Source organism: Temnothorax americanus, unplaced genomic scaffold (genome assembly GCF_048541705.1).
Source record: "Temnothorax americanus isolate GAGA-0224 unplaced genomic scaffold, ASM4854170v1 Scaffold150, whole genome shotgun sequence".
NCBI classification, from domain to species: Eukaryota; Metazoa; Arthropoda; class Insecta; order Hymenoptera; family Formicidae; genus Temnothorax; species Temnothorax americanus.
Window position 1 is genome coordinate 199,899 of NW_027509287.1, and position 24,491 is coordinate 224,389.

Sequence of the window (24,491 nt, forward strand, 5' to 3'; positions counted from 1 at the left end):
ACATTGTACTCTTGCGAGCATCTCGTGAGAATCCAGAGAGTATTCTTTCGGACAGTTCTCTCAAAACTGTGTCCACTTACGTACTTTTTTAGTCAATCTCTGAGAGTGGTGACATTATAATGTCTCGTAAACGAAGAGACTTGCGGCTACTATAGTGGCTAGCATTATTTTAAAAAGAAAAAGGTTGTTAAATAACAACAAAAAGACCTTCTGGGTCAAGCAATGGATTGATCGCAGGTGTACATTCGGTGCTGATGGATCTGCTTTAATTAGAGAGCTTGAGATTGAAGACTCCTAACAATAAAAAGTTTCTGCAGACTTACAAGTTGTGAAGTGGAATACATAGTGCGATATTATTATTTAGTTTTCAGTTTGCGAAATACCTTGATGTTAGATTTTTACATGTAAATATTTAATAATTTTTTTTTAATGTACTTAATTTGCGATGTAAAAATGTATTTAATTTCAACGCTGTAACTAAAACGTGCAAAGTATGTAAAACTAAAGTGTTACTAATTATTGACCATGTAATAAGCAGAGAATGTATTAAAAATATTCTTATCTAATTCTTTAAATTATGAATTTTTCGCACTTTATTCGCAAAACATAAAAATTAAAAAAACTTTTATTTCTGTCACAGTAGTATTCTACAATGGTTCATGATTTCCGCATTATTCAATAAGTTCTTTTGTCTCATCATGTAGCTCTCAAAATACGAACAGCGTTCGAGCTTGGCGAGCTGATCTCCGAGAGTAAAATAACGTCGTGTCGATTTGCGAGTAGGTCTTGAAGTTCGCTCGCCGAGAGCTGCGATTCATTCTCCGTTATAGGTACTCTTTAGGAATATGTCCATTTGCGAGAATCAATCTCGAGAGCTACTCTCGAGAGTTTTACTCGCAGGTGGACACGCACCATTAAAGTTATTATAACATAAACAAAAGTTAAAGTAAGGCTTGTGGTAAACCTCGTAAACTTTGACATGCAAAATAATTAAATTTACTAAAATTAAATGTTTTTATTACACATAATTCAAGCTAAACTAATTAATATTATCTAAGGCGTAAGACGTTACGGCAATGCCTATGCAATAGCCAATACGTGTGCTACCTACTGTTACTACGTTTACGCGAGCGCGTTACTTCTGTAGTAACTTACGATAATTCACTCGTTTACGCGGAGTAAATTATTGTAAGTTACTACAAAATCCCGTTTACGCGAAGGAATTATCGTAAGTTTAGTATGGGCTGGCTCTAATACTTTTTCGTCGCAGTGTATAACATCTGTCGCTCGACGTTCGCCGCGCCGCGCCGCGCCCCGCTCGCCGCTCGTCTCTCGACCCCCACCGCTCACGCGCGCCGGGCGCCGGGCACCGTGCCAGCCCAGCCAGCCGCCAAGGCCCGCCTCTATCGCTCCTTGTGCGCGCATTCGCTCAGACGTTTTATTTAATAACTCGTTAAATATTGCGAATTTTGCAAAATGGTACGAGACTTTTCTTTTCAGTTTGACCCAATCTACCCCCTCTATTCGGGTGGTTACTTTTATTTTTGACACCCTGTATAACTCCAGAACTAATTAATCAAATCTTAACGAATTGTATATGAAATAGGGGTAGAATTTTCCGGGGAGTACTATAGAGTGTATAGTTTTTTGTTACCGATTTTCTGGAAACCGTTTTTTTTTTTTCTAATTCTTGAGTAAAAAAATTAAAAAAATTGGTAAATTTGGCACATACATACACACATACACACATACCGACATTTTTTTAAATAATGATTTTTTGACGTTTTAGAACATTCTGAACACATTGGCAAAAGCAACTAAAATAAATTTTGGTAATTCTTCAGAATAGGGCCTTTTCCGAATTTTGATATTTTCTTGCGGTTTTCTTGGTAAAAACCTTTGTTGTGACTCCGACAGTGATAATCAATCGGGGGAGCCCGAAAAATATGCACTCTACCTATTTTTTCACAACAAAGGTTTTTACCAAGAAAACCGCATGAAAATATCAAAATTCGGAAAAGGCCCTATTCTGAAGAATTACCAAATTTTTTTTTTAACGAAAACAAAGTTTCCTCTATGAGGAAGCAAAAGAAAAAGCAGGAAACTAACGTACCATTTATAACGTACATTTAGAAATTTATCAATCTGTATATTAAATTTTCTTTTCTAGCATGCTTCTCTCTTTCTATATATAATGTAATAATTGTAAAATTTGGTGGAGCTCCAGTTGTTATCGCCATCTTGCTACGCGCAATTTAATACATAATATTTGCATATATAAGAATTCGGTTTCTCGTCCGTTATATTTATTGTTCACGCAGAGGGATTTAGCAGCTAAATTTTAGCTATATGTAAAGTGACAGAGGGAAATATAACGGGGTTCAACTTGAATGAAACTTGCAGATATGGACAGGTACGAGTTCTTTTTTTTTTATATGAGCGACCAACGCTCGTCGATCTTGAGCACATAAGTTCATCGAGCACACACATACTACGTTTACGCGAGCGTTACTTCTGTAGTAATTTACGATATATTACTCGTTTACGCAGAGTAAATTATCGTAAGTTACTACAAAATCCCGTTTACGCGAAGGAATTATCGTAAGTTACTACAGAAGTAACGCTCGCGTAAACGTAGTAACAGTTGTTTTACGTAAATTTTGTAAGTTCCTGTATATCGCGCTTAAGAAGTAGTAAAGATAACAACTAGGAGGAATCATCTATATTTATTATAAACGATAATTTTTACAGTCTAAACGGCATCGGCGCGTCGTGTTAATAATACGTACGACTGCCGTGTATATCTATTCTCGAATACTCTCAATTTTCCAGAGTGATGCCGCAGAATATCTCCGCGACCGCACGTAACGAAGTCGGCGGTAGATAATTATATTACTACTCTAACAAAATATAAAATACAACATTAAATGTAATTTGTAATACTAACGTTGGCATTAGTGAAACACGATCTCCCCCCCCCTTCTCCTGTTACAGGCTTCTGAATGCTGGCGCTTACAAGGAACCATTTAATGCGCATCTCTTTTCCCCCTTGCGTAATCTTATAAAATGTCGCGATACGAATGAAGAGGATTCAAATTTGTCACTCAGAAGAAAAGATACATGTGTGATGTATGATAATTAAATCAATTTTATTTCGTCAACATCTCGCTCGATAATGCGAATGCTATTGCTATCATCGTTTGAAATCGTTGATCCTCTCATTGGGCTTTCTTTTCTTTTTTCTTTTCGACATTTGGCTGAACATCCAAATCGGTAGAACGGCGTTTCCCGTGCTCACACAGTACATTGGAAGTGTCTACCTCGCGATCAAACATTTAACACGAATGATAACATTGGTGAGCTACATTTATAGCTTGTTCTGAGAGGATCGCGAGATACTGGAGATACATCCATGGATCCATGACGAGCTATCTCGGCTATGTTTTTTATACGCATTTGTGTACCGTTTGTTCGTTTTCATCTCTTCGCGCATCTCCGCATATTCTAAGTTCGAGTAAGAGAATTTATTTCTATCCTTGCCTCTCCTCTTTTGCCAAGCGTCGTTGTATAAGGAAACGTAGCTTCGGAAATAGATTATACATGTACACGCACGCACACACACACAATTATGCGGAAATTTGTATAAATTATCGATGTGTGTAATTATATTCCTTTGGTATCGGACATTTTATTAATTCGGGGCAACGTAGAATACAACGTACTTAATGCTAAATCTATGCGCATCAAGTATTATTCATTCTTTTTCGCCAATCCGTCCTTTGACGGATGGTCCTTGACAGCTACCTGCTTCTTACTTTCCGCGAGCTGCACCTCCATCTCCCCGGAGAAACCAAACTCGTTCACTCGGGTGTGATCGATCTTATATATCCATCTTTGGTACAAAAATATGAAGAAAACAATGTCGTCGCGGAAGCAACCGAGCCTGTACAACGTCGGCATCTTTATCACAAATGCAAAGATATCGTCGATGAACGTGTTCAGGAATTTGTACGACAGCATACGCCATGGAAGGTGCGCGACGCTCTTCAATTTGTAGTTGATAAATAGCTGCGGTGTCATCATGATGAATCCAAAAGTCAACAGGAATCCATACAACATATTGAGAATCCAAGAGTACCATCCCTTATGCTCCAAATACATTAAAGAATAAATGGCGTATCCTCCCAGCAGAGGGTACAAAGCCCACGAGAGATATTTGAAGGCGAGTCTGTCGTACTCCTTCGTAGAAGACTCCACGTACGATCCCTTATCTTGGAATGATATCTTCGGAAAGACTCCGAGTATTTTCACTTCTCTATTGACGTTAATGTCTATAACTTTGTTGATCTTCCACACCTCGATGCACAGACTTACCGCGCAGCTAATGCGCACAAGCGTGTTCATCTCGTTGTCTAGAACGTAGAGGAGAACAACGAGAGACTGGAATACATTGAAAAATACAGAGCGCACCGACAAACCCTCCAAGGATTTTCGGTTGTTCCAGAATTGGATATCTGAAAAGCATAACCATATTTCTCAGAATGTTTGCAGCTGTGCAATATGTGCGAGATGTTATTACTTGTTAGAGATGGACTTGGTTTTTCAATAGCTTACCATTCTTAAATGCTAAAAATTCAAACACACTATGCAAGATCGATACAATTATAGTCAATCCTAGTAAATATGGATTCGTTTCCAGTAAAGTTTCCTTCAGAGTATCTTGATCGTTATCATCGTCGTCAGATGCTTCTCCTACAACATGAACAACAAAAAATGATAAACCTTACTAATCACGATTGTTCATGTAGCAAAACCAACCCTTGATCCTTTAAATTTTGCTAAATTTTTAATATGTTACAGTACATCCCATTCACTAATACAAGCTACAGTACTCTGTTCGATGCGCAATATAGTTCATGAAATATTAATGTTTAAAATTTTTCGTGTAATTGTTTTAAAATTCTGCAAAATAAAGTTTATTTACATATTATAATTATGTATTATAAATGAGAAAAATAAAATTATGACATTACAAAGTACATCAAAATTAACAAAATTATATTACATAACAATTAATCTTCGGTGTCGGAACTTTCAATTTGTTCACTATCAATAATATGGTCACAATGTTTTTGAATATCTATTAGAGAAACATTTAAAGCGCATATTAATTGGTACCAAGTGTGTTTTATGAATGCAACTTCTTTGCATAAACCTGATTTATCATTGATAAAAAAAAATGTTTTACTATTAATATCAATATCTCATAAACTATTGCGTACTGGACAAAATTACTGTACCTTGTATTAGTGACTGAAGTGTACTGTAGCATATTAAAATTTTAGCAAAATTTAAGGGGTCAAGAGTTGATTGTTCCCTTGTTAATTTTTGCTATTTTAGAAACGTAACACAAACCCATGAACGACGACGTCCATTTATTTCTAACGGACTGAGCCGCGTATATTTGCCATTTGAACAACGAAAGTGGCTGGTAAGTCAACCTGAGCTCCAATTGTTCTACGGTATTATTTAACGGTTGATAGTCCCGCTGCATGTTCCAAAAATCATTCATATATAGTATCGGCTTGTAAGAATTTCCACCGGGTAAGAAATGTATATCTAAGAGAAGAGTAATCTGGAGTGTTTTCGGTACTATACATGTAAAATATAAATATATCCATAAACTTACATTCGTCCAATGGCTGCGGTACTTGACCATAAACCCAATTGGTTTCATCAAACACTAAATTAACAGTCAAATTTGGATGCCAATGCGACACATATTCTTGATCCATTAGCTCAGCTTTCTGCAAGAATTTACATGCTTAGCATACACAATAGGCTGTTTGATTTAGCTGAACTTCTTTTACATTACTTCTTTTCATCTTTCTTCTTTTTCTTTTCACGTTAAAGAGAAAAAAAGAAAAAGAGAAAAAGATGAACTGTGCAAGAAATTCAGCTAAAACGAACAGGCCTAATATGTAACTTGTGAAGATCTGAGCACATAAAAAAACTTAAACAGTAAGACTTAAACAGTAAGTAAAGCCAGCCAATCACAGTCAAGAACTTAAGACATAATATAAGCAGTAGCGAATCAGTACCGTTAATTTCCTTACTGCTTACGTCTTACTGCTTAGAGCTTCCGCACAAAACTTTCGTATGGCAACGAAACGTGGGTCAATGCACAAGAAATGTATCGGTTATGGCATTATACGTCAATACAATGGCATTATACGTTTCTTGTGCGTTGACCCACGTTTTGTTGCCATACGAAAGTTTTGTGCGGAGGCTCTTGTTTTTCTATATGCCCGGGCCTTGATTTTGAAAGTTAATAAGATATACGCACCGCCATCTCCTCTTTACTGGCTGTACTTTCACCAGTCAACAAGTTGTGCCTCTTCTGATACCTAATTTTCTTAAACTTATTCAACATTTTTCTTGAGTAAGACATATAGTCACCAGCGTAAACGCCTTTGCCAGCTTTGGGATTCGGCGATTTCCCGCTTTTCGTTATGTATATGTGAAGGTAAATCGAGCCGTTTTGTTTTAATCGCTCGGAAGGGACAAACATGTGCTCGAGAACTCTGGACCCGTCTCGATTCGGTCCACCATACCAATCCCCATAAATCAAACCCTCTTCGAACCAAATCAAAGATCGCGGATCGTCAAACCTTTTAAAGTTCTCGGACTCCGACAGATAAACACTAAGGTCAAATAACGTTCCATTCGAAAATATATTTACAGCTTGTAAGCGCACATCGCTAACGGCATTGGGAGACTTCGGATTATTATCGGAGCGTCTAAAGAGGCTGCTAATAAAATAAATTATGAGAGCTCGTATTATCAACGATTTTGTTATGGCAAAGAATGATTCTAAGCGCGATTGCTGTGCCTTCTGCCTTTGTTCGTTATTCTCCACGTTTGCCTGCAAGAAACATCTCCGAGTTACAATCAATGCCTCGACATTATTTCGGTATGTTGGCATAACATAACACACATCACAGCAATTTATAAATAAATTTTAATATCCACGACTGTGTACCCAACTGACTATGCAGTATTGCACAATTTTTCATTTAAAAAAAAAAAGGAAGAAAAAACTCATGTATAATTTAAAGAGACGTTGATGTAAACTCTCCGTCTTCATTCTCAAGACACTTTACGGTGCGACCGTGAGAATCGAGATAAAAGCGATAAATGTAATATAGCAAATTGACGCACGTCTGTCTCGTTATTTTGTTCGGTTCTCAGGACCAGTTCACCATTGGGCTGACTGTTATCCATATTTTCTGTGACATCCACTTCCGCGTTGTCACGATGATCGTCCCCAGTAACCACCATTTTTTTCCTGATCAGATCCCGTGTCCCGTCCATGGTTACAATTCAAGAATAATCGACTGTGGTTGGTCAATAGCTTACTGCTTACTATTAAGGTGCCTTTTCATGCTGACGCTCGACGCTCATTTTCAGCGGCAAGAAGGTCGCATGACCACACGTGACGTCGGCGTCAATTGAAATTCATGAAAAGGAAAACAGCGTCAAAATTTCGGCGTCTTCGCGCTGCTTTGGCTAAAGCTGAGAAAATCCAGCTTTCTTTGCTTGACGCTAGCGTCAGCGCGAAATCACGTGATTTCGCGATACGCTGAAACGAGCGTCCCATGAATTCGCACCTTTACGTTTACGCGAGCGTTACTTCTGTAGTAACTTACGATATATCGCTCGTTTACGCGGAGTAAATTATCGCAAGTTACTACAAAATCCCGTTTACGCGAAGGAAAATCCCGTTTACGCGATGGAATTATCGTAAGTTACTAAGAAGTAATGCTCGCGTAAACATAGCATACGTCTTATGGAGGATTCACATTGGGTCCGATCACGTCCGATGTTCGACGTACGACGATCCGACATTCAATAACAAAATTTATTATTAGAGACAAAAATTTCCTATTGGATGTCGGATCGTCGTACGTCGAACATCGGACGCAGTTAAATCCTCCATTACTGCATACTCCTGCTGCCATATTGTAGACGACGCTAGTTGATGATACGGTCCATAGCGCTGCATAGCGCTGTGTGCAGCCGCTACATAAAAGTGAACCCAATTTGCAAGAAATCTGACAGATTTCCCGCGTACATTGTCGCGCGTGTAAACAATTCTCTGTAGTAGATTCTAGAAGCGTTATTTTCCGAATTATATTAATGTCAGTGCACAATGAATGTAACAAACACTATTGATCGACGGGAGAGAGGATTCGGTAAATAGATACGCGCATATACACATACGTCTGACGGGGGATTTAAACGGACGTTCTTTTTGAACAGATTATCTGTGCTGTATTAATGCACTCACAATCAGTCAGATTGGTTTTGTTAACTTGATTGAGATTGTTGTTAAAACGTTGCAATCGATATTATTTTTGTTCAATTTTAATTATGCCTACTGGTTGCAAAATGTATCTACAATAGCACATTTTGTAATTGGAATATTACAAAACATAATATGTAATCAATGTTACTTCAAATTAATGATACACTGTATCTAGAATGATACATTATATATCTATAGACAATTGAAGTATTGTTAGAATAGTTTGTCATATAATTAATTAAAGTTAATTAAAAATGTAAAGTGAATAAATTACTTCTATCAAATTTTGATGATAAACTACAATGATATACTTGATGCAGGAATGGTATGTGATTATGACATCGCTCTTTATCGCCTAAAATGCTATTACAATGACGTATATCATGGAATAACTCCAAACACAAATGCAGCTGATTACAATCCCGAACCGCCAGTGTTTGCGTGCCGTTTCTGCACCACGCCGGGGTACGAGGAGATTCTTGCTTTGGCGAATGAGGACGGGAAAGTCGCTTTCCAAGATACCAGGATCAAGGATAAATACAATCTACCATTGGAAGGAACGCAGGTTGTCATTTATCTCGATTACCACTTAACAAGCGAGCTCGGTGTGAGCGCAAAGGTATTAATGGAAAATATTGATATTCTTCAAGGCACACTGTAATGCGATCTTCGATATTGCCTGGATGCCTGGAGAAATGAAGTTGGTTACAGCGTCGGGTGACCACTCAGCGCGTTTATGGGATGTTACTAGGCCTGAGATAAAACAAATTAATTATTTTCACGCACATACGAGAAGCGTAAAAACAGCAGTCTTTCGTGATGATGATAAAGGTACCTGGATATATATCGCTCTTAAGGAATTATATATTTCTTTGTTTTCATTTTTTAGATGAAAGATGAAAAAATATTACTGTTTTTTCTTTTACTGGCATGATTTAATTTCTTATGTTTCTTAAATCTGCATGAATTTAATCGTTGCTTATAATGCCGTGCAATTTAGAATATCTCAAAATCTTTTAAAATTTTAGCTATCTTTGCAACAGGCGCTAGAGATGGCTTCATCATGATATGGGACATCAGAGCTAATCACAGTGATCAACCTAAGCCAGATAATTGTATCGCCAATGCGCACAGTATCGGTGGCACAGGCAATACGAGACGAAAGTCACACACTCAAACATCGCGAGCACAAAGTATTACTGGTTTAGTGTTTCAGGATGATTTTACATTAATCTCGTGCGCTGCGGGTGATGGGTAAGACTCGCTTTCACGCCTACGCGTGTTGGCACAAGAGAATGTAATGCATCCTCTGTGTTTCAGTATGTTGAAAGTGTGGGACTTGCGCAAGAATTACACTGTCCACAAGAAAGAGCCGATAGCTAAGCATCTAATGAATTACTCCGGGAATAGTACCAGAAACGGCTTCTCCTCGTTGTTAATATGCCCGAACAGGATTACATTATACGCAAGTTGCATGGATAATATTATATACGCTTATAATGTATCGTCATATAATCATAAACCGGGTAAGTATCCCTCTTCTTTAAAATGTGGTTGTGTGTGTGTGTGTGTGTGTGTGTGTGTGTGTGTGTGTGTGTGTGTGTGTGTGTGTGTGTGTGTGTGTGTGTGTGTGTGTGTGTGTGTGTGTGTGTGTGTGTGTGTGTGTGTGTGTGTGTGTGTGTGTGTGTGTGTGTGTGTGTGTGTGTGTGTGTGTGTGTGTGTGTGTGTGTGTGTGTGTGTGTGTGTGTGTGTGTGTGTGTGCGCGCGCGCGCGCGCGCGCGCGCGCGCGCGCGCGCAGAATATGCAAGAATTGCAATATAGTACCCCAACTTTTTTAAATATTTGTGCAAACATGTCCTTGGAGCTTTCATGTATACACAAGTATTTAAAAAAGTTGAAGTATTCTTGCAACAGCATATTCTTGACCAAATCAAATCAAAAAGTCCTGTACCTCCCCTCCGACAAACGATTATCGAGATATCATAAGGCTAAATATTGGTAAAGTTACCAAGTTTTCCTTGAATATCTCAAAAAGTATTAGACAAATATAAAAATGTTTTAGACAAAAGTTGTGCAAATTAATTAGTAGAAAAAGATAGTATAATAAAAAATGGGGGTTTTCACTTGAAAAATTTAACTTGGGCTCTAATGGACCCAACCAAGGATTCCGGATCCAAAATCTAATAAGATCGTCTATTGGCTCCCTTCAAACTCTCCAACTTTTATCTAAAAGATTTTTCCAATAAACCAATATTTTTCAGAGATAATAGCTTGTAACACTTTAAGTGCCCCACTCACATATATATCGATACATTTGTTTATAATTCTAACGAAATTAAATTATGGAAAAATCTTTATTACAGTGGCGGAGTATTATGGGCATCAAAATCGTACGTACTACGTAAAAACCTGTTTGAGTTCTGATGGTCGTTATCTTGCCAGTGGATCTAGCGATGAACTTGCATACATTTGGAACACTAACAGACCGGGTACACCACTAGTTAAACTTTCCGGTCACACAGATGAAGTGACTTGCATTGCGTGGTGCAGCGTGGGAGAAACTAAGGTTCCATTTTATTTTGTTCATTTATATAAATGCTAAGGGCCACTTCGACCAAGTTCTGATTAACTTAATCGTTGAACTTAGTCTATTGGAAATGACCAATCGCATTTGCCAATCTGCTTAAATGAGAAAATGCGATTGGTCCTAAATCGAAGTGGCCCTAAATAAACAAGAGTTTCTTATCTTATCATATAAAAATATTTTTGAAAATCACATTTATGCTATCTCAGATCTTGCTGCTTGACATAATTCTTGAGAAATATGAATTATAATTTAGATGTTTATAGAAAGTTCAATACTTATCTGATCCCGAGAATTAATTTCAGATAGTGACTTGCTCCGACGATGCTTGTCACAAAATATGGAGAGTCGGACTCGAAGACGAAGAAGATAACAAAGAAGTGATAATACGCGGTCAAGCTGAAGTCGTAGAAAGATACTGTTTAGAAAAAATTAAAATAGAAACTACCCCAAGTTCTCGATACTCGAATACCTGTCAAGAAACTACACCAAGCTCGGACGAACACAAAGCACCTGTCCTTACCCCGGGTAAGAATACAACACATTGCTGTTACAAAGTTTATGTAAATAAACAAAAGATTGAGTATAAATTTAATAAATCTTAGTTTAAAACATCTTTAGAGAAAGCGATCTTTTCAAAGAGATTTTAACCTTGGACATTTAAAAAAAGGCTTTCTCTTCTAATCTTTTAAAAATTTGTTACAAATTATACATTATTCTTAAGGAAATATTTTTATTCTACAGTTACGACTCCCGAATCTAGTAAAGAAGATTATAATGAAAATAAGCACAATTCTGTCAAACGTAGTTACCTGCAAATGATGATAGGATCAAGATCTGAGGAAAAATTCAAATGTATTTTATCACCTATTTATGAAAACCATGAGATGGTTGCGAAAAGACCTCATATGGACAATCGTGGTATGCGAAGACTATTTGGTTCAAGTAACGAGACCCCTACTACAACTAGAGACTACAATTCGGACGAACCCAGTACGAGCCAATCCACGAGCAGAAATGAACAAGTTTTCCTTTCACCTACAATTAACTTGCCAAATTTCGTGGTGGATGGTACAGCGCCACATTTACTTGAAATATCACCGCAGAAGTACAAGGAGAATGTCGATTGGTTAACAAAATATAGGAAGGAGAAATACGAACAAAAGAAGACTGCGTCGACTTCAAGCAGTCCGAAGACTCAATCAACACCTGGCCGAAGATCCAACAGATCGCGATCGACAGAGCCCCAAAAAGTTACAAAAACAATAAAAAGTTCTATACTGAACTTCTTTAATAAAGAGGCCATTATTAAAGAGAATGAAAAAGATTTACCTTCAAATAATAATACTTTACCACCAACGAGTACATCTTGAAATTAATGAGTGTAAAATTTAGTTTCGAATTTGGTTAGAATTCGCGAATTGAGTATTCACGAATTGAATCATGAAATTCTTTTCGGTTTTGTTTCAGTTTTTTATTTCATAATATAAAAGCGAAAAGTCTTAAAATCCCGGTTACTAATATTATGAAATAATTTAAACTACTCATACAGCGAATTTCCTTCGGACAACAATAATTTACCATCAATTACCTCTTGAAAACATAGAATTTGGTAATTTGCCGAAGGGATATTTACGAATATAATCTTGAAATTTTCTTCGGTTTTAGTTTGTTTATTTTATAATATAAGAGCGGAGGATCTTCAAATCCCATTTGCTAATATTATAAAATAACTAAGACTTACTCATGAGATATAACGCGTTTGATGAAAAAGGAAAGACTGGTTTATAAAATGATAAGAGTTTATGCGCTGATTTACAAAACGAAGTATTTGATAGGAGATATTAAAGTTTACTCGCAATAACCTTACGTACCTTGCGTAGTTTTCAAGATTAACATTTAAGACAATTTAATTAAGTTGTAAGATAAACATGATCTGACACAAATTTTTAGTATAATTATTAGAAATTACATTAACGCATGAATGTATAAAAGTTAACGATTGTTAGAGTTGAAATATTTTTTGTACCCGACAATAAATTATTTTTTTTATAAAAAAAAAATACTTTTTTACATAACATTTAGTTCAACAATGTCTGTTTTCTCATTCCTTTTCTACTGTGGCATGAGCATTAAAATTGTTTATAATTATAAATATTATTAGCTATTTGACCCGGGATAAAAAATTGTTACAGACTGTGGAAGTAATTTCATTTGAATTGGCTTTAGCTCATATTCTTCGTTGTCAATATAAAACATCTGATCTTCATTCGTCTGAAATAAAATCAATTCTATTAAAATCTCTGAAAGTTGATAATTGACTATGAAGTAATTAAACTCTTTAACATATACAGGGTGTTTAAAAAAAAGTCCCATAGTTTAAAAGCAGGTAGTAATCAAAATAAGAAGAAAATGTCCAGTATGGGTTCTAAATCAAATACCTGAGATATGGACCAATCTTTATTGTGCACTATAGGAGAAGTTCTATGTGGTTTCAATTCATTTTCACACATTTTAAATAAAAAAAATACATATTCCTACAATGTTTGTACGTCGTCGATATGATAATGACTAACGGTCAAATCTTACTGCACTGCAGAAATAACAACTAATATGAGAAAAGAACAATGTTTATCATTTAAAGACCTTGGTATATTCAATACCCATCGATGACGTACAAACATTGTAGGAATGTGTATTTTTTTTTTATTTAAAATGACAATGAATGAAAACCACATAGAACACCTCCTATAGTATACAATAAAAAGATTAGTCCATATCTCAACAGGTATTTGATTTAGAATCCATGTTTACTGGACATCTTCTTAGTCTGGTCTACAACCTTGCTTTAAAGGGTATTTAAGCTCTAAGCCGTAAGAAATTGACCAATCACAATCGAGTATTCTCCTCACATTCCATTGTGATTGGTCAATTTCTTACGGTTTAGAGCTTAAATACTCTTCAAAGCAAGGTTGTGGACCAGCATTTATTTTGACGAGTACCACCTGTTCTCAAAATATAGGACACTTTTTTTTAAACACCCGGTATTTTAAAATATAGTATGTAGAATGTTTTATTAATATTTATGAAGAGAAAAGACTTACTGTTTCAGGATATAATTCAATATATTTTGCAACTAATATTGAATTTATTGGCAATTCATTGTCCCTTTCTCGTTTCCATCCTTTCTCAACGAATGTGGCATAACTAATATTTTCTGGGCCTTAATATAAAATTGAGTATTTCGAATTTTAGTTATATTTCTAATATTTAAATAATATAACACACACACACACACACACACGCGCGCGCGCGCGCACACACACACACACACACACACACACACACACACACACACACACACATTTATGAAATGTGGTTATTACCTAGAGCTATTTTTAATAAAGGCGCTGATTGAACTGATACATTTTCAGTTTTTATGCATAGTTCTGTTGTTGAAATAGGCATCTCATGAAATAAACCGCAATCTTCATTCATTACTTTACTGTAATCGATATGATTGTCTGAAATATATGTTATATCATATAATATAATATCATACACTTTTATCTGTTAAAATGATATATGTAGATATGTATACATACACGCGCACACACATACACAAGAAGCTACTAAAATAATTTTGGTAGGTACTTTTCCTCTTACTTTAATATATAAAATATATTCTTCAAATTTCTTCAAATATTTTATTCATATTTCTATCTTTTTTATTTTATTATTTTGATTTTAGTAACATCTTCTATGAATAGTTGATTCGAAATCTTTGATTTAGAATTTTTTTACCAGAACCAAGTGTTTGTCTTTTTGGCAGAAATGCATGCCACCATCTTCTATTGGAATTCGCAGATTGATTGTAAGACAAATCTTTGGAATAACAATGTGAACATCCTTTGCAAGGATTTGTATACTTCATTACTGCATTGCACTTCCAGTTCAACTTTGATTTGTAACCACTGAACACATAAGCTGCATACCTATTTGCATTCAAATACATAGAACATAAAACACAGTACAAACATAGAGAAAAGTCTTGTTTAAAGAAATTAAGAGATTTACTTGCGTAAGGAACCCCAGTACCAATATTTGTCAATGCACGCGTGCGTATCGCTCCAAGCTCCCCATTCTATACCTCCAACTGCATAAACTGGCTTTATGGAATTTTCTGGATCGTTCTTAAATTAAAATTTTTACTTCAATGCAATTTGATCTACGCCAAACAAAACGGATGCGATGAAAATACGTACGTTAAGTAATTTGATTTCAATAGTATCTATCAATTTAAGATTATTGTTAATAATTGCCATTGTCGCATCGATCATGCGGTGTATGTCGATTAAATCTTCGTATCTTTGATAAAACATGCTCGCGATTGTATTTGTGCTTCCCAATGGTAAAACACCAATAGGGCATTGTCTGACCAAATGAAGATTGTGCTCGTACTTTCTCATCAAACCAGTTACAACGTCCGACAAGGTACCATCCCCTCCCGCTACAATAATAGCATCGGTAGGTGTTTCCAGATTCATTATTGCATTACGAGCATGGCTTCCTGATTGTGTGTCGATGACAGTTATCGAGATGCCGGCCAAATGCAATAGAGGCTCGCAGTACTTCTGGAATAATTTTTTAGCTTTTCTGGAGAAGAAGAAACAAGATAATCAGCAAAAAAACAATTTTGGCTTTTCGTGCCAGCATTGAAGTTCTAGCGACAACCTTTTCTTAGCAGCTGAATTTAAAATAACGGTCACATGACGAGGCTTGATGTTCGTAGGGCAAGAGGTGTCTCCGTATCTAGCTACGTCTTCGCAACACTGGCGCATTAATTGCTCCGTACTAGATATGATACAAAAATTCAATAACATAAAAAAAATTATAAATGTATTCAAAGCATCTATTGGTTAAAGCATCATTTTTAAATGATGCATTGTTCACTGTAAAATATTTTTTTCGTCACGAGCGAGCATGCATACAAAACATTGCATGTAAAAATGTGTATTACATGAATTTAAAGACTTCGAGGTTATGTTCCCCATGGTTACTCACTCGTACGCTTGTTTACCGTATGATACTCCGTAGGAGAACGCCGCGGCTCCCACCATGGATTTCTTCCAATTATTTCGTATCGTCTTCAGCAGAGTTAATACCTTGGCCATTGTCAATTAAATTCTGAAAACCATTTGAGAATTGAGATTTGAAGCTAGCTGCTCTCGCTGTTGTAGAACAGTAGAAAGCTCGAATGAAAAAATGCGCCACGTCCTATTTTTTCGTACTAATTACTAGATTCATACCGATCCTTGTAGCCTTGTATACACGATCCGATGCTAGAAATTGGTCCAAGTCCTCCGATTCGTTCTCGAATTAAAAGTAGTTGTACTTTGATGATTCTAGCTGCGGTCCACTTGACGCTACAAATGCTTCGAAGCATTCCTCTTCTCTTTTCTTTCAATGAAGAAAGAAGGAGAAGAAGAACGCTCCAAAGCATTTGTAGCGTCAAGTGGATCGCAGCCTCTCTAGATAGCGATAGTTGAAAAATGTGGGGTCGAGGGGTCAATCATGAATCTTTTCTCCCCTAGGGTGGAAACGTGAAAAAAGAGATAATCTGTGTTCAAGATGTTCCGTTAACTTATTCTTTTAATTAGATAATTAAATCATATTATTTGTGGACATCCTTACTTGCTGCTCGTTTATTAGTCCTACGATCTTTCCATCACGTTTGCTTTAAAATACGTTCTGATTGGTGATTCAATGGAAAAATTCCAAGCACCGGCCATTATGAATGGCTGTAGTCAATCGAAACGCTCCTATGAAAATAGCACCCTGAATTGCGTGCGTCGTGCTCCGTCCGAGTCGCCCGACTGCTCCCGGCTCCGTGCTCCGTGCTCCGTAGTCTGTAGCACTTGTAGCAGTCTGTAGGTAATGCGGTGTGGTGTGGGGGTGAGTTTAGCGTGGTGCTGGGTGCTGGCAAGGCAAGGTCTCTCGAGTGCGTCGTTGTTGGTCGTGGTGCGTCGAGGTCGAGGGTGTCGTTAAAATAGCACTCACGAGAATAACGGTACGTATTGGGTAATGATGCATGTTGAGCGATCACTCGAGACTCGAAAGCGATCGAAGGATTGATTTTCGTTATGTTTACAGCGAAATAATACGGCGAGATGGCTGCCCGCTCGGTCCTTAGGTACCTGAAACCCAAGCCCATAATATTCCAGAGCCATCGATGCGCCTCTCTGTCCGCCTTCGACATCCAGCACAAGACTCCCAGTATAAAGAAGGTTATGCCCATACCAAAGGCCCATTATGGTGGAAGGCACACCGTCACTATGCTGCCCGGAGCTGGCATCGGACCCGAGTTGATGGGTTATGTAAAGGAGGTACATAGACGTTCTCCTTGAATTTTATGGTTTTTACCAATATAAGAATCATTAGATAAAAGATGCGCAATTTCTCGTCAACCTATCTAAATCTATTGGAGACTAAACCTACCTGAACCTAAACCCTCTATCTAAAGCTATTGGAGCCTAAATCTTCTATCTAAAGCTATTGGAACTTGAACCTTCTACCTTAAGCTATTGGAGCTTAAACCTTCTATCTAAAACTATTGAAGTCTAAACCTTCTACCTTAAGCTAATGGAGCTTAAACTTTCTATTTAAAGCGATTACATTCCTAAGCCCCTTACACAATGCTAGGCGATAGCGACACAATTATCGACAAAGCTACAGCATTGATACACTGCTTCCGATAGGCTAAAAATTTTGTTGCTATCGCTATCGCCTAGCATTGTGCAAGGGGCTTAAACCTTCTACCTAAAGATATTGGAGTAAAATTTATGATTTACTTGCTTTAGGTTTTTAAATACGCTGGCGTACCGGTGGACTTTGAGGATGTTGAGATTGACCCCAACGCGGACGACAATGTCGATCTGGATTATGCAATTACATCGATACGCAGGAACGGAGTGGCCCTGAAGGGAAACATAGAAACGCGCAGTACGGAGACTGACGTCCGCTCTCGAAATGTCGCTCTGCGAAATGAGCTTGACCTTTACGTGAACGTGCTGCACTGCGTCTCTTATCCAGGCGTGAACTCGCGTCAGAAGAATATCGATATCGTTATCGTGAGGCAGAACACCGAGGGCGAGTACTCCATGTTGGAGCACGAGAGCGTCAGCGGTGTGATCGAGAGCATGAAGATTATCACGAATTCCAACTCGGAACGCGTCGCTCGCTACGCGTTCGAGTACGCCAAGAGGAACGGCCGCAAGAAAGTCACGACGGTCCACAAGGCGAACATCATGAAGCTGTCGGATGGGCTTTTCTTGGAGATCTCGCGAAGGGTCGCCAAGGATTATCCGGATATCATCCACAACGATATGATTATCGACAATTGTTGCATGCAACTCGTATCGAATCCGCACCAGTTCGACGTCGTGTTGACGACCAATCTGTACGGCGCCATCGTGTCGAACGTGGTGTGCGGCTTGTTGGGCGGCGCTGGTCTGTTAGCCGGCAAGAACTACGGCGATCATTACACGATCTTCGAGCCGGGCACTCGTAACACCGGGACCAGCATCGCCGGCAAGAATATTGCGAATCCCATCGCGATGCTGAACGCCGCGGTCGACATGTTGCGTCATCTGGGGAACAAGCATCACGCCACCGTCATTCAGAACGCAATTAACAAGACCATTAATGAAGGGGTGCATACTCGCGATCTCGGCGGCACCGCGACGAGCAGAGAGGTCGTCGACAATATTCTCAAGCACATCAAAATCGCGACCGCTTAAGAAGACTGAAAATTATTATCTTAGCCGAAATCTCTTGTAGCAGCTGCCCGTAGAAAGTGGCGAGTTTGAAGTACATATACCAAGAATCTTGTGTGATTTTTAGTGAGATAACGTATTACTAAAGAATATATATACGATAAGCTAGTTAGTCAATTGTCAATTGCAAGATAAGGAACGTTCCGACAATATGCGGTAACGAGATTTCGTCTATTGGCTCGAAAACTGCGAAATATTTCTCTCAAATCATTGTTCTTGGATAATTCGGCGGTTTTTGGCTTTGCTATAGATCACAAACATTGAAACATGCGTTCTGTAATATACTACTTGTTCAATAATCGGAATTTTATAAAATATTTGCTGTACATTGTAAGTAATAGCAGTTCCTATAGATGAATTTACCAAATATTATCACTGGGAGAGTAACTTGTATGAAATGTGAAGTACTCGTTACAACCTTACCATTAAAAGAATACTCACTGGTATTTGTGTGCGTAAGAAAGGTACGATCATAATTTATTAAGCTGACAAATATTTTCGTATGCCGCCTTAGTACAATTTTATTTAGTTGAATTAATATCATGACACAAGATGTAAAATTACACTTTACTTTTAAGATAAAAAAAATCGTTATATTGTAAAGTGTACATACCGCCGCGTTCATAAATAAAATGTATAAATTTACATTTATCTAAATATGCACTTGGTGCTAACTCTGTATTAATTGTAACGCTAATTCCTCGTCGGCTTGTAGATCGTCAACATAGGATACCTTTTGTTTCTTCTTGAGCCCCTTGTACTCCTCTTGCGTTATTAATTTTCTTTTGGATGGCCTATAACAAAGACGTTAAAGTTTTCAATTGAGTTTTCCATAATCATTCGTTATTCATAGATACAAATTACATGGTTTTTACCTGTGAACTATGCTTTCCTCCTCAGATTCTTCATCTTCTTCAGATTCGTTGGCAGTTGATATTTCTTCGTCTTGATTTTGTTGCTTGCTATATATCTTATCTGGATCGGGTAACCATGAGATATCTGGACCTTCACCAGCTTCACTTTCGCTACCGTAATCATCGTCAGCATCTTCGTCTCCTTTATCATTCGTTCCTCCCTTTTTAGCAACCTTCAATTTCCTCTTCTCCTCTCTGTGTCTTTCTTTAATTTTTTCTCTGAATCTTTGTTTATCGTACTGGTCCTCTTCGCGCAAAATTTGCTTGGCCATTTCGATATTAATACCAGAATCAACTTCATTCTCGTACTGCCGTGCTAATTCTGACATTTTTGTTTTGGTAGGATCGACTAATTCCTGAAACATGGATATTTTGTATAAGCAAGCAGGTAAATAATCGAATAACTGTTAAACTCGAGAAGAAACGATTAGTTTAGATAAATATATGTTCTGAATTTTACTAATCTCTTAAAACTGTATAAGATTACATAAATCGTAAGTAGTTTATATTGATGCGTAATATAATTCTTACTTGTCCCTCATCATCAAATATAATCTTCTTATTAGGTATAATCTTCTTTTTGAGAATTTTTTTTGCCAATGCGACCTTTGTAACAGATTTCTTTTTCGTCGAAGTCTTTTTGTCCTCATTCTCTGTTACTGGAATATCATCAATATCTATATTTTTTCTCTTTATAGTTAATATATCTTCGTCGTCACTATCATCTAAAAAAGGCATGATTACACATAGTTAAACGTGATCTTTTTATAAGGAATAAGTAATAAGGAACCAATAATTGAATATAAAAGCGATTCTTTTGATTTTCTTACCAAACTGAAGAGCAGCAGTATTTTCCTTTTTGACTATTCTTCTTTCATTATTTTTATTATCGAGAATTTCATTTTTGTCAGAGTTATCCTCGCTATCTTCTTGTTCGCTGTTGTCTGCCGAATTAGTTGAAATTTGATCTATTTCTTTTTCAGTTTTAACGTTATTATTCGACATTTTCTTCTGCATTCTTTGTAAGAATCGGATTCTCGGAGGTATGGCTAAACCTAACGATCTGTAAAAAAAATTCTACTATGAAAAAATATTAAATACATTATACATACAATAATTCATGTTCGACGATGACCGACTTCTTGTGCTTACTTGGCATATGCGTCCGTGTTTAAAGCATGCACATTGAAGATCTCTTTATCCTTCATTAGAAAAACCGATTTGACGTACGATACAAACGCTCTCTGGGCTGTTTCTTTCAATGCCACATCTCGCGCCAATAAAGCTTCGAGTTTACGATGTGGCGACTGCAGCTTGTTTGGATTGATTCTACGTATAGGGATAGATGAGTAACGAATGTAAGTACATTAGAGCAAAACTTACATATACATACAGAAGACCTTACTTTATCATATTTATTGGGATTTTACGTTGCTGAAGTCTCTCAATTATCGCTTCTTCAGACGGTAACAAAACTAAGAGAGATTCACCACCACTTTTAAACCTGGCGGTTCTGCCTGCTCTGTGTATGTAGGCATTGACGTCTTCCGGACAGTCCATTTGAATCACCCAATTTACAGCAGGAAAGTCTATAAAATTATAGTTATTATAGTTTATAGTTAATAAAATTATAAAATAAAACGAGGAAATTTTATATAGTTTTCAACGTGACAAGAAATTCTTTGGTACAAAAATTTGAATAATAAATCTTTTAAACAATATTTCGTAGAGCAAGACTTTACCTAATCCGCGAGCGGCAATATCAGTCGCGAATAAAACAGCGTGCTGCTTCTTGCAAAATGACTCGTAAATACTTATTCTTCTCAGTTGATGAAGAGTGCCGTAAAGAGCTAATAAACTGACCCCCGGCCGCAATCGACAAAACGCTTCATACACGTATTTCACCTAAAATCAATTTGACAAGATTACATCAGTCTATGACAATTAGTTGCTGATAAAAAAAAAAATTACTTGTTTGCAGCTGGAAAAGAACACGATAATCTTCTGCTTTGTATGATTTCTTATGAAGGACCACAGCATTGCCAATTTATCTTCCAAGGAACATACAATGTAACTTTGTTGCAGGTTCTCCGGCGTGGTGTGTGCAGAATGCTCGTGCACAGACACGTACAACGGGTCTTTGAGACTTAACCTCGCCAGATCTTTCACAGATCTAACAAAAATATATGAAAGACACTCAATAACATCGCAAGATAAAATTCTGCACAATTTATCTTTCATTACGTACTTTGTCTGAGTCGCTGAAAAGAGCAAAGTCTTCCTTTCAAGGGGCAAGTTTTCAATAATGGAATTCATGGTCTTCTCAAAACCCATATCTAAGCAACGATCTGCTTCATCCAACACTAATATCTACAATCATATCTCAATTAACCTTTCTTCCTTCAAAAGCATGTAATTTATTTAATCAGGAGCAAGAAAATGTTATTTAACAAATTACCTGCATATTTACACAATTGAATAATGGATTCTCGTCCATATGCTGGAGCAAACGTCCCGGTGTACATATAACTACATTGCACTGGTCCATACGTTTCTTCTCGAATTTCAAATCCTTCCCCCCTATGACCAAGCCCGCTGAAATATCGTGGTAGTGACCCACTTTCCGCAACGTCTCGTATATCTGATACGCCAGCTCTCTCGTTGGCGTAATAATTAATGCGCCTAGGCCATCCAATCTTGTCCATTGTTTGCAATACAAAATTTCCAATACCTGAAACGATTTGTCAATCATACATCATAGTCGGCTAGGGCTGCAAGGTTCATAAAGGTTCACACCGGAATGAGAAATGCCAGCGTCTTGCCGCTGCCGGTTTTCGCAGCCCCCAAGATATCGTTGCCCTGCAAAGCCAAGCCAATGCTCTGCCTCTGAATATCCGTCATCTCAACGTAGTCGTTCTCCATTAAACCCTTCAGAGTAGGTCGCGATAGAGGGAGGTCGTTGAACTTGGTTGCTTTCGTAACGTCTATCTACAATTTCGCATTGTGATTAGTTTCATTCCCCTTTGCATTGTTATACGACATAATCGAGATTATTATATATATTTACAGTGTTGTACTTGGACCGTAACCCCTCGATTATTTTACTCTCCGGCGTGCGTTTCTTCTTTACATAAGCCTTTACTTTCTTCTTGTTAGCCATAGTCATTTATTTTTCTTCATTCACTGTGAACTGTAAATGTTATTTTATTCCGTCCGAAACTCTAATCTGTGTTCTCGGCAACTCCACGTGTTTATCTCATTCAACAGTTTCAATTTCAACACACGTTTCCAGTTTCCAGAGAGAAGCACACTACCGCCAGTACGTCCATTTTCGAAATTGGTACTACGTAGCCACGTTCTTTTTCCGACACTGCCGATAAAATGGCCGCGTTCAGCAGACACAACTGTTGAGTTCGTCAGGGAATGCTAAAGCCGTCCAAATTACCGACAATTACATTTCAAAGGTCTCATTTTGAAACGGCTTTACAGATCGCAAAATCCTTTTACAGGAGTAAAGTAGAGGTACTAATGAAGGGTGGAATTGTCAAATAATTAGTAATAATTGAAAAAAATTTTTAAATGTTGTCACCTCATAACCTTATTTTTTAATATAAACAGTTGTATAAGTAATATGTACGAAATTAAACTTTCCCACCCTTGAGAAGACGTGCACAAACAATAACGTACCTTTGAAATTGAGATTGAAAACCTGGAATAAAAATGAGAGCTTTGAAACGATCGTGTATATTTTTCACAAAAATATTCACGCAGAGCAGCAATCATGTCACAGCAGTAGTTCATGGACCTTGTGAGAGATGGCGCGATGGCGCACGCAGCAATCATGGTGTAATAACCATGGTCTCAATCATGAAGTATGAAGTAGTATACTTTACTTCATGGTCTCAATTGTCTGGTTCCTACACAGCAATTGAACCGGGATAGATATATGATACAGGGAGCTTAAGGGGATGCTAAAGCTAAGGCCGAACTTCCTCGACGTCGGTAATGTCAACTCTGTCAACTAAAAGCAAAGGCCGAACTGATATTGGAGACCTCGCGTGGTGACAACGCGAAACTCCGGTTTCAGTGTTACCAACTAATTTCAGGTTCTATGAAGTGGTGTATGTCCGTACACGTACACACACCACTGAATTGCTCACACGGACGCACGGTAGAGAGACATATGCTATAGACGCGGCAACGCCGCGCGGCGTTGCCGCGTCTTGGATTCTTTAGCAATACGGCCTGAACCTGAAAATGCTTTCTGGCCGTCCGCGTAGCAGAAGGCAGTAACGTATCAAGGCTGATAAGCACCCGCTTTTTATAAATTACATATATTCTTATGCACACATGCGTATATATATATATATAATATCTATCTAATTATTATGTGTATGTTTATAATTGTCTGATGACAAATAATAACAGTAGCACAATTGAGAATGTGAATTAGTATACATAGTATATATTGACGCGGGTACTTATTAGACTTGGCAATTTACTGCATCTCTTGCACCTCAAATAATTTTTTTCTTGTAATGTAAATAAATGATGTAAAACTATTTCAAAGGATCTATCGATCCATTCTTGATGGGGTAAAACAATAACTTCTATAACACAAATGCAATAAATATTAAATTTATATAGTATTGATTTATTACACTCAGTCTCTTAGCATCAGAGTAGAGGCGGGTAACGCAGCTGATGAACAGTATAGATAACAAACTGAATAAAAATCTTAATTATTATAACATAATGATATTAAAAATTAAGATTTTTATTCAGTTTTG

The 24,491-nt window shown here is 37.3% G+C and overlaps 5 protein-coding genes across 6 annotated transcripts; 2 read left to right on the forward strand and 3 right to left on the reverse strand.

The window, feature by feature from the left end:
* Positions 1-2,707: 2,707 nt before the first annotated feature.
* Positions 2,708-7,397, reverse strand: LOC143895297 (putative lipid scramblase CLPTM1). Its single transcript, XM_077402339.1, has 6 exons — positions 7,222-7,397; positions 6,347-6,925; positions 5,690-5,807; positions 5,416-5,619; positions 4,615-4,752; positions 2,708-4,514 (listed from the first exon to the last, which is right to left on the reverse strand). Exons 1-6 carry the CDS (start codon positions 7,372-7,374, stop codon positions 3,751-3,753), a joined length of 1,956 nt encoding a protein of 651 aa, XP_077258465.1. The 5' UTR covers positions 7,375-7,397; the 3' UTR covers positions 2,708-3,750.
* A 682-nt stretch (positions 7,398-8,079) lies between these two features.
* Positions 8,080-13,122, forward strand: L(2)dtl (WD40 domain-containing protein denticleless). The gene is made up of 8 exons (XM_077402340.1): positions 8,080-8,255; positions 8,689-8,933; positions 9,019-9,199; positions 9,397-9,622; positions 9,689-9,894; positions 10,732-10,934; positions 11,258-11,480; positions 11,697-13,122. The coding sequence occupies exons 1-8, from the start codon at positions 8,213-8,215 to the stop codon at positions 12,323-12,325; spliced, it is 1,956 nt and encodes a 651-aa protein (XP_077258466.1). The 5' UTR covers positions 8,080-8,212; the 3' UTR covers positions 12,326-13,122.
* On the reverse strand, positions 13,007-16,464 carry Mulk (acylglycerol kinase-like protein Mulk). Of its 2 annotated transcripts, XM_077402341.1 has the most exons (9): positions 16,262-16,464; positions 16,017-16,139; positions 15,687-15,806; positions 15,218-15,608; positions 15,030-15,145; positions 14,757-14,947; positions 14,339-14,476; positions 14,057-14,175; positions 13,007-13,226 (listed from the first exon to the last, which is right to left on the reverse strand). In XM_077402341.1, exons 2-9 carry the CDS (start codon positions 16,124-16,126, stop codon positions 13,113-13,115), a joined length of 1,299 nt encoding a protein of 432 aa, XP_077258467.1. In that variant the 5' UTR covers positions 16,127-16,139; positions 16,262-16,464; the 3' UTR covers positions 13,007-13,112. The 2 variants fall into 2 exon arrangements, with proteins under 2 accessions (XP_077258467.1, XP_077258468.1); XM_077402342.1 differs by lacking the exon at positions 16,262-16,464 and having other exon boundaries at positions 16,033-16,119.
* A 398-nt stretch (positions 16,465-16,862) lies between these two features.
* Idh3g (Isocitrate dehydrogenase (NAD(+)) 3 non-catalytic subunit gamma) lies at positions 16,863-19,438 on the forward strand. Its single transcript, XM_077402344.1, has 3 exons — positions 16,863-17,022; positions 17,106-17,338; positions 17,813-19,438. Exons 2-3 carry the CDS (start codon positions 17,123-17,125, stop codon positions 18,749-18,751), a joined length of 1,155 nt encoding a protein of 384 aa, XP_077258470.1. The 5' UTR covers positions 16,863-17,022; positions 17,106-17,122; the 3' UTR covers positions 18,752-19,438.
* Position 19,439: 1 nt separating this feature from the next.
* LOC143895296 (putative ATP-dependent RNA helicase DDX10) lies at positions 19,440-22,980 on the reverse strand. Its single transcript, XM_077402338.1, has 12 exons — positions 22,769-22,980; positions 22,498-22,689; positions 22,160-22,432; positions 21,950-22,071; positions 21,673-21,874; positions 21,444-21,606; positions 21,107-21,290; positions 20,854-21,030; positions 20,532-20,764; positions 20,233-20,426; positions 19,663-20,057; positions 19,440-19,581 (listed from the first exon to the last, which is right to left on the reverse strand). The coding sequence occupies exons 1-12, from the start codon at positions 22,865-22,867 to the stop codon at positions 19,458-19,460; spliced, it is 2,358 nt and encodes a 785-aa protein (XP_077258464.1). The 5' UTR covers positions 22,868-22,980; the 3' UTR covers positions 19,440-19,457.
* Positions 22,981-24,491: the final 1,511 nt, after the last annotated feature.

Bases quoted from the DNA above. Each gene is read 5' to 3' on its own strand.
- LOC143895297 (XM_077402339.1), bottom strand. From the start codon at position 7,374: ATGGACGGGACACGGGATCTGATCAGGAAAAAAATGGTGGTTACTGGG. The intron at 6,926-7,221 runs GTGCGTCAATTT...TGTTTCTTGCAG, and splicing joins AACAAAATAACGAGACAGAC to GCAAACGTGGAGAATAACGA. The intron at 5,620-5,689 runs GTAAGTTTATGG...CTCTTCTCTTAG, and splicing joins ACCGCAGCCATTGGACGAAT to ATATACATTTCTTACCCGGT.
- Mulk (XM_077402341.1), bottom strand. From the start codon at position 16,126: ATGGCCAAGGTATTAACTCTGCTGAAGACGATACGAAATAATTGGAAG. The intron at 14,176-14,338 runs GTAATAACCACA...TTTTATATTAAG, and splicing joins TTTATTAAAAATAGCTCTAG to GCCCAGAAAATATTAGTTAT. The intron at 13,227-14,056 runs GTAAGTCTTTTC...ATTTTATTTCAG, and splicing joins TTGAATTATATCCTGAAACA to ACGAATGAAGATCAGATGTT.
- Idh3g (XM_077402344.1), top strand. From the start codon at position 17,123: ATGGCTGCCCGCTCGGTCCTTAGGTACCTGAAACCCAAGCCCATAATA. The intron at 17,339-17,812 runs GTACATAGACGT...TACTTGCTTTAG, and splicing joins TGATGGGTTATGTAAAGGAG to GTTTTTAAATACGCTGGCGT.
- LOC143895296 (XM_077402338.1), bottom strand. From the start codon at position 22,867: ATGACTATGGCTAACAAGAAGAAAGTAAAGGCTTATGTAAAGAAGAAA. The intron at 22,072-22,159 runs GTAATTTGTTAA...ATATGATTGTAG, and splicing joins TCAATTGTGTAAATATGCAG to ATATTAGTGTTGGATGAAGC. The intron at 21,291-21,443 runs GTAAAGTCTTGC...ATAATTTTATAG, and splicing joins TATTGCCGCTCGCGGATTAG to ACTTTCCTGCTGTAAATTGG.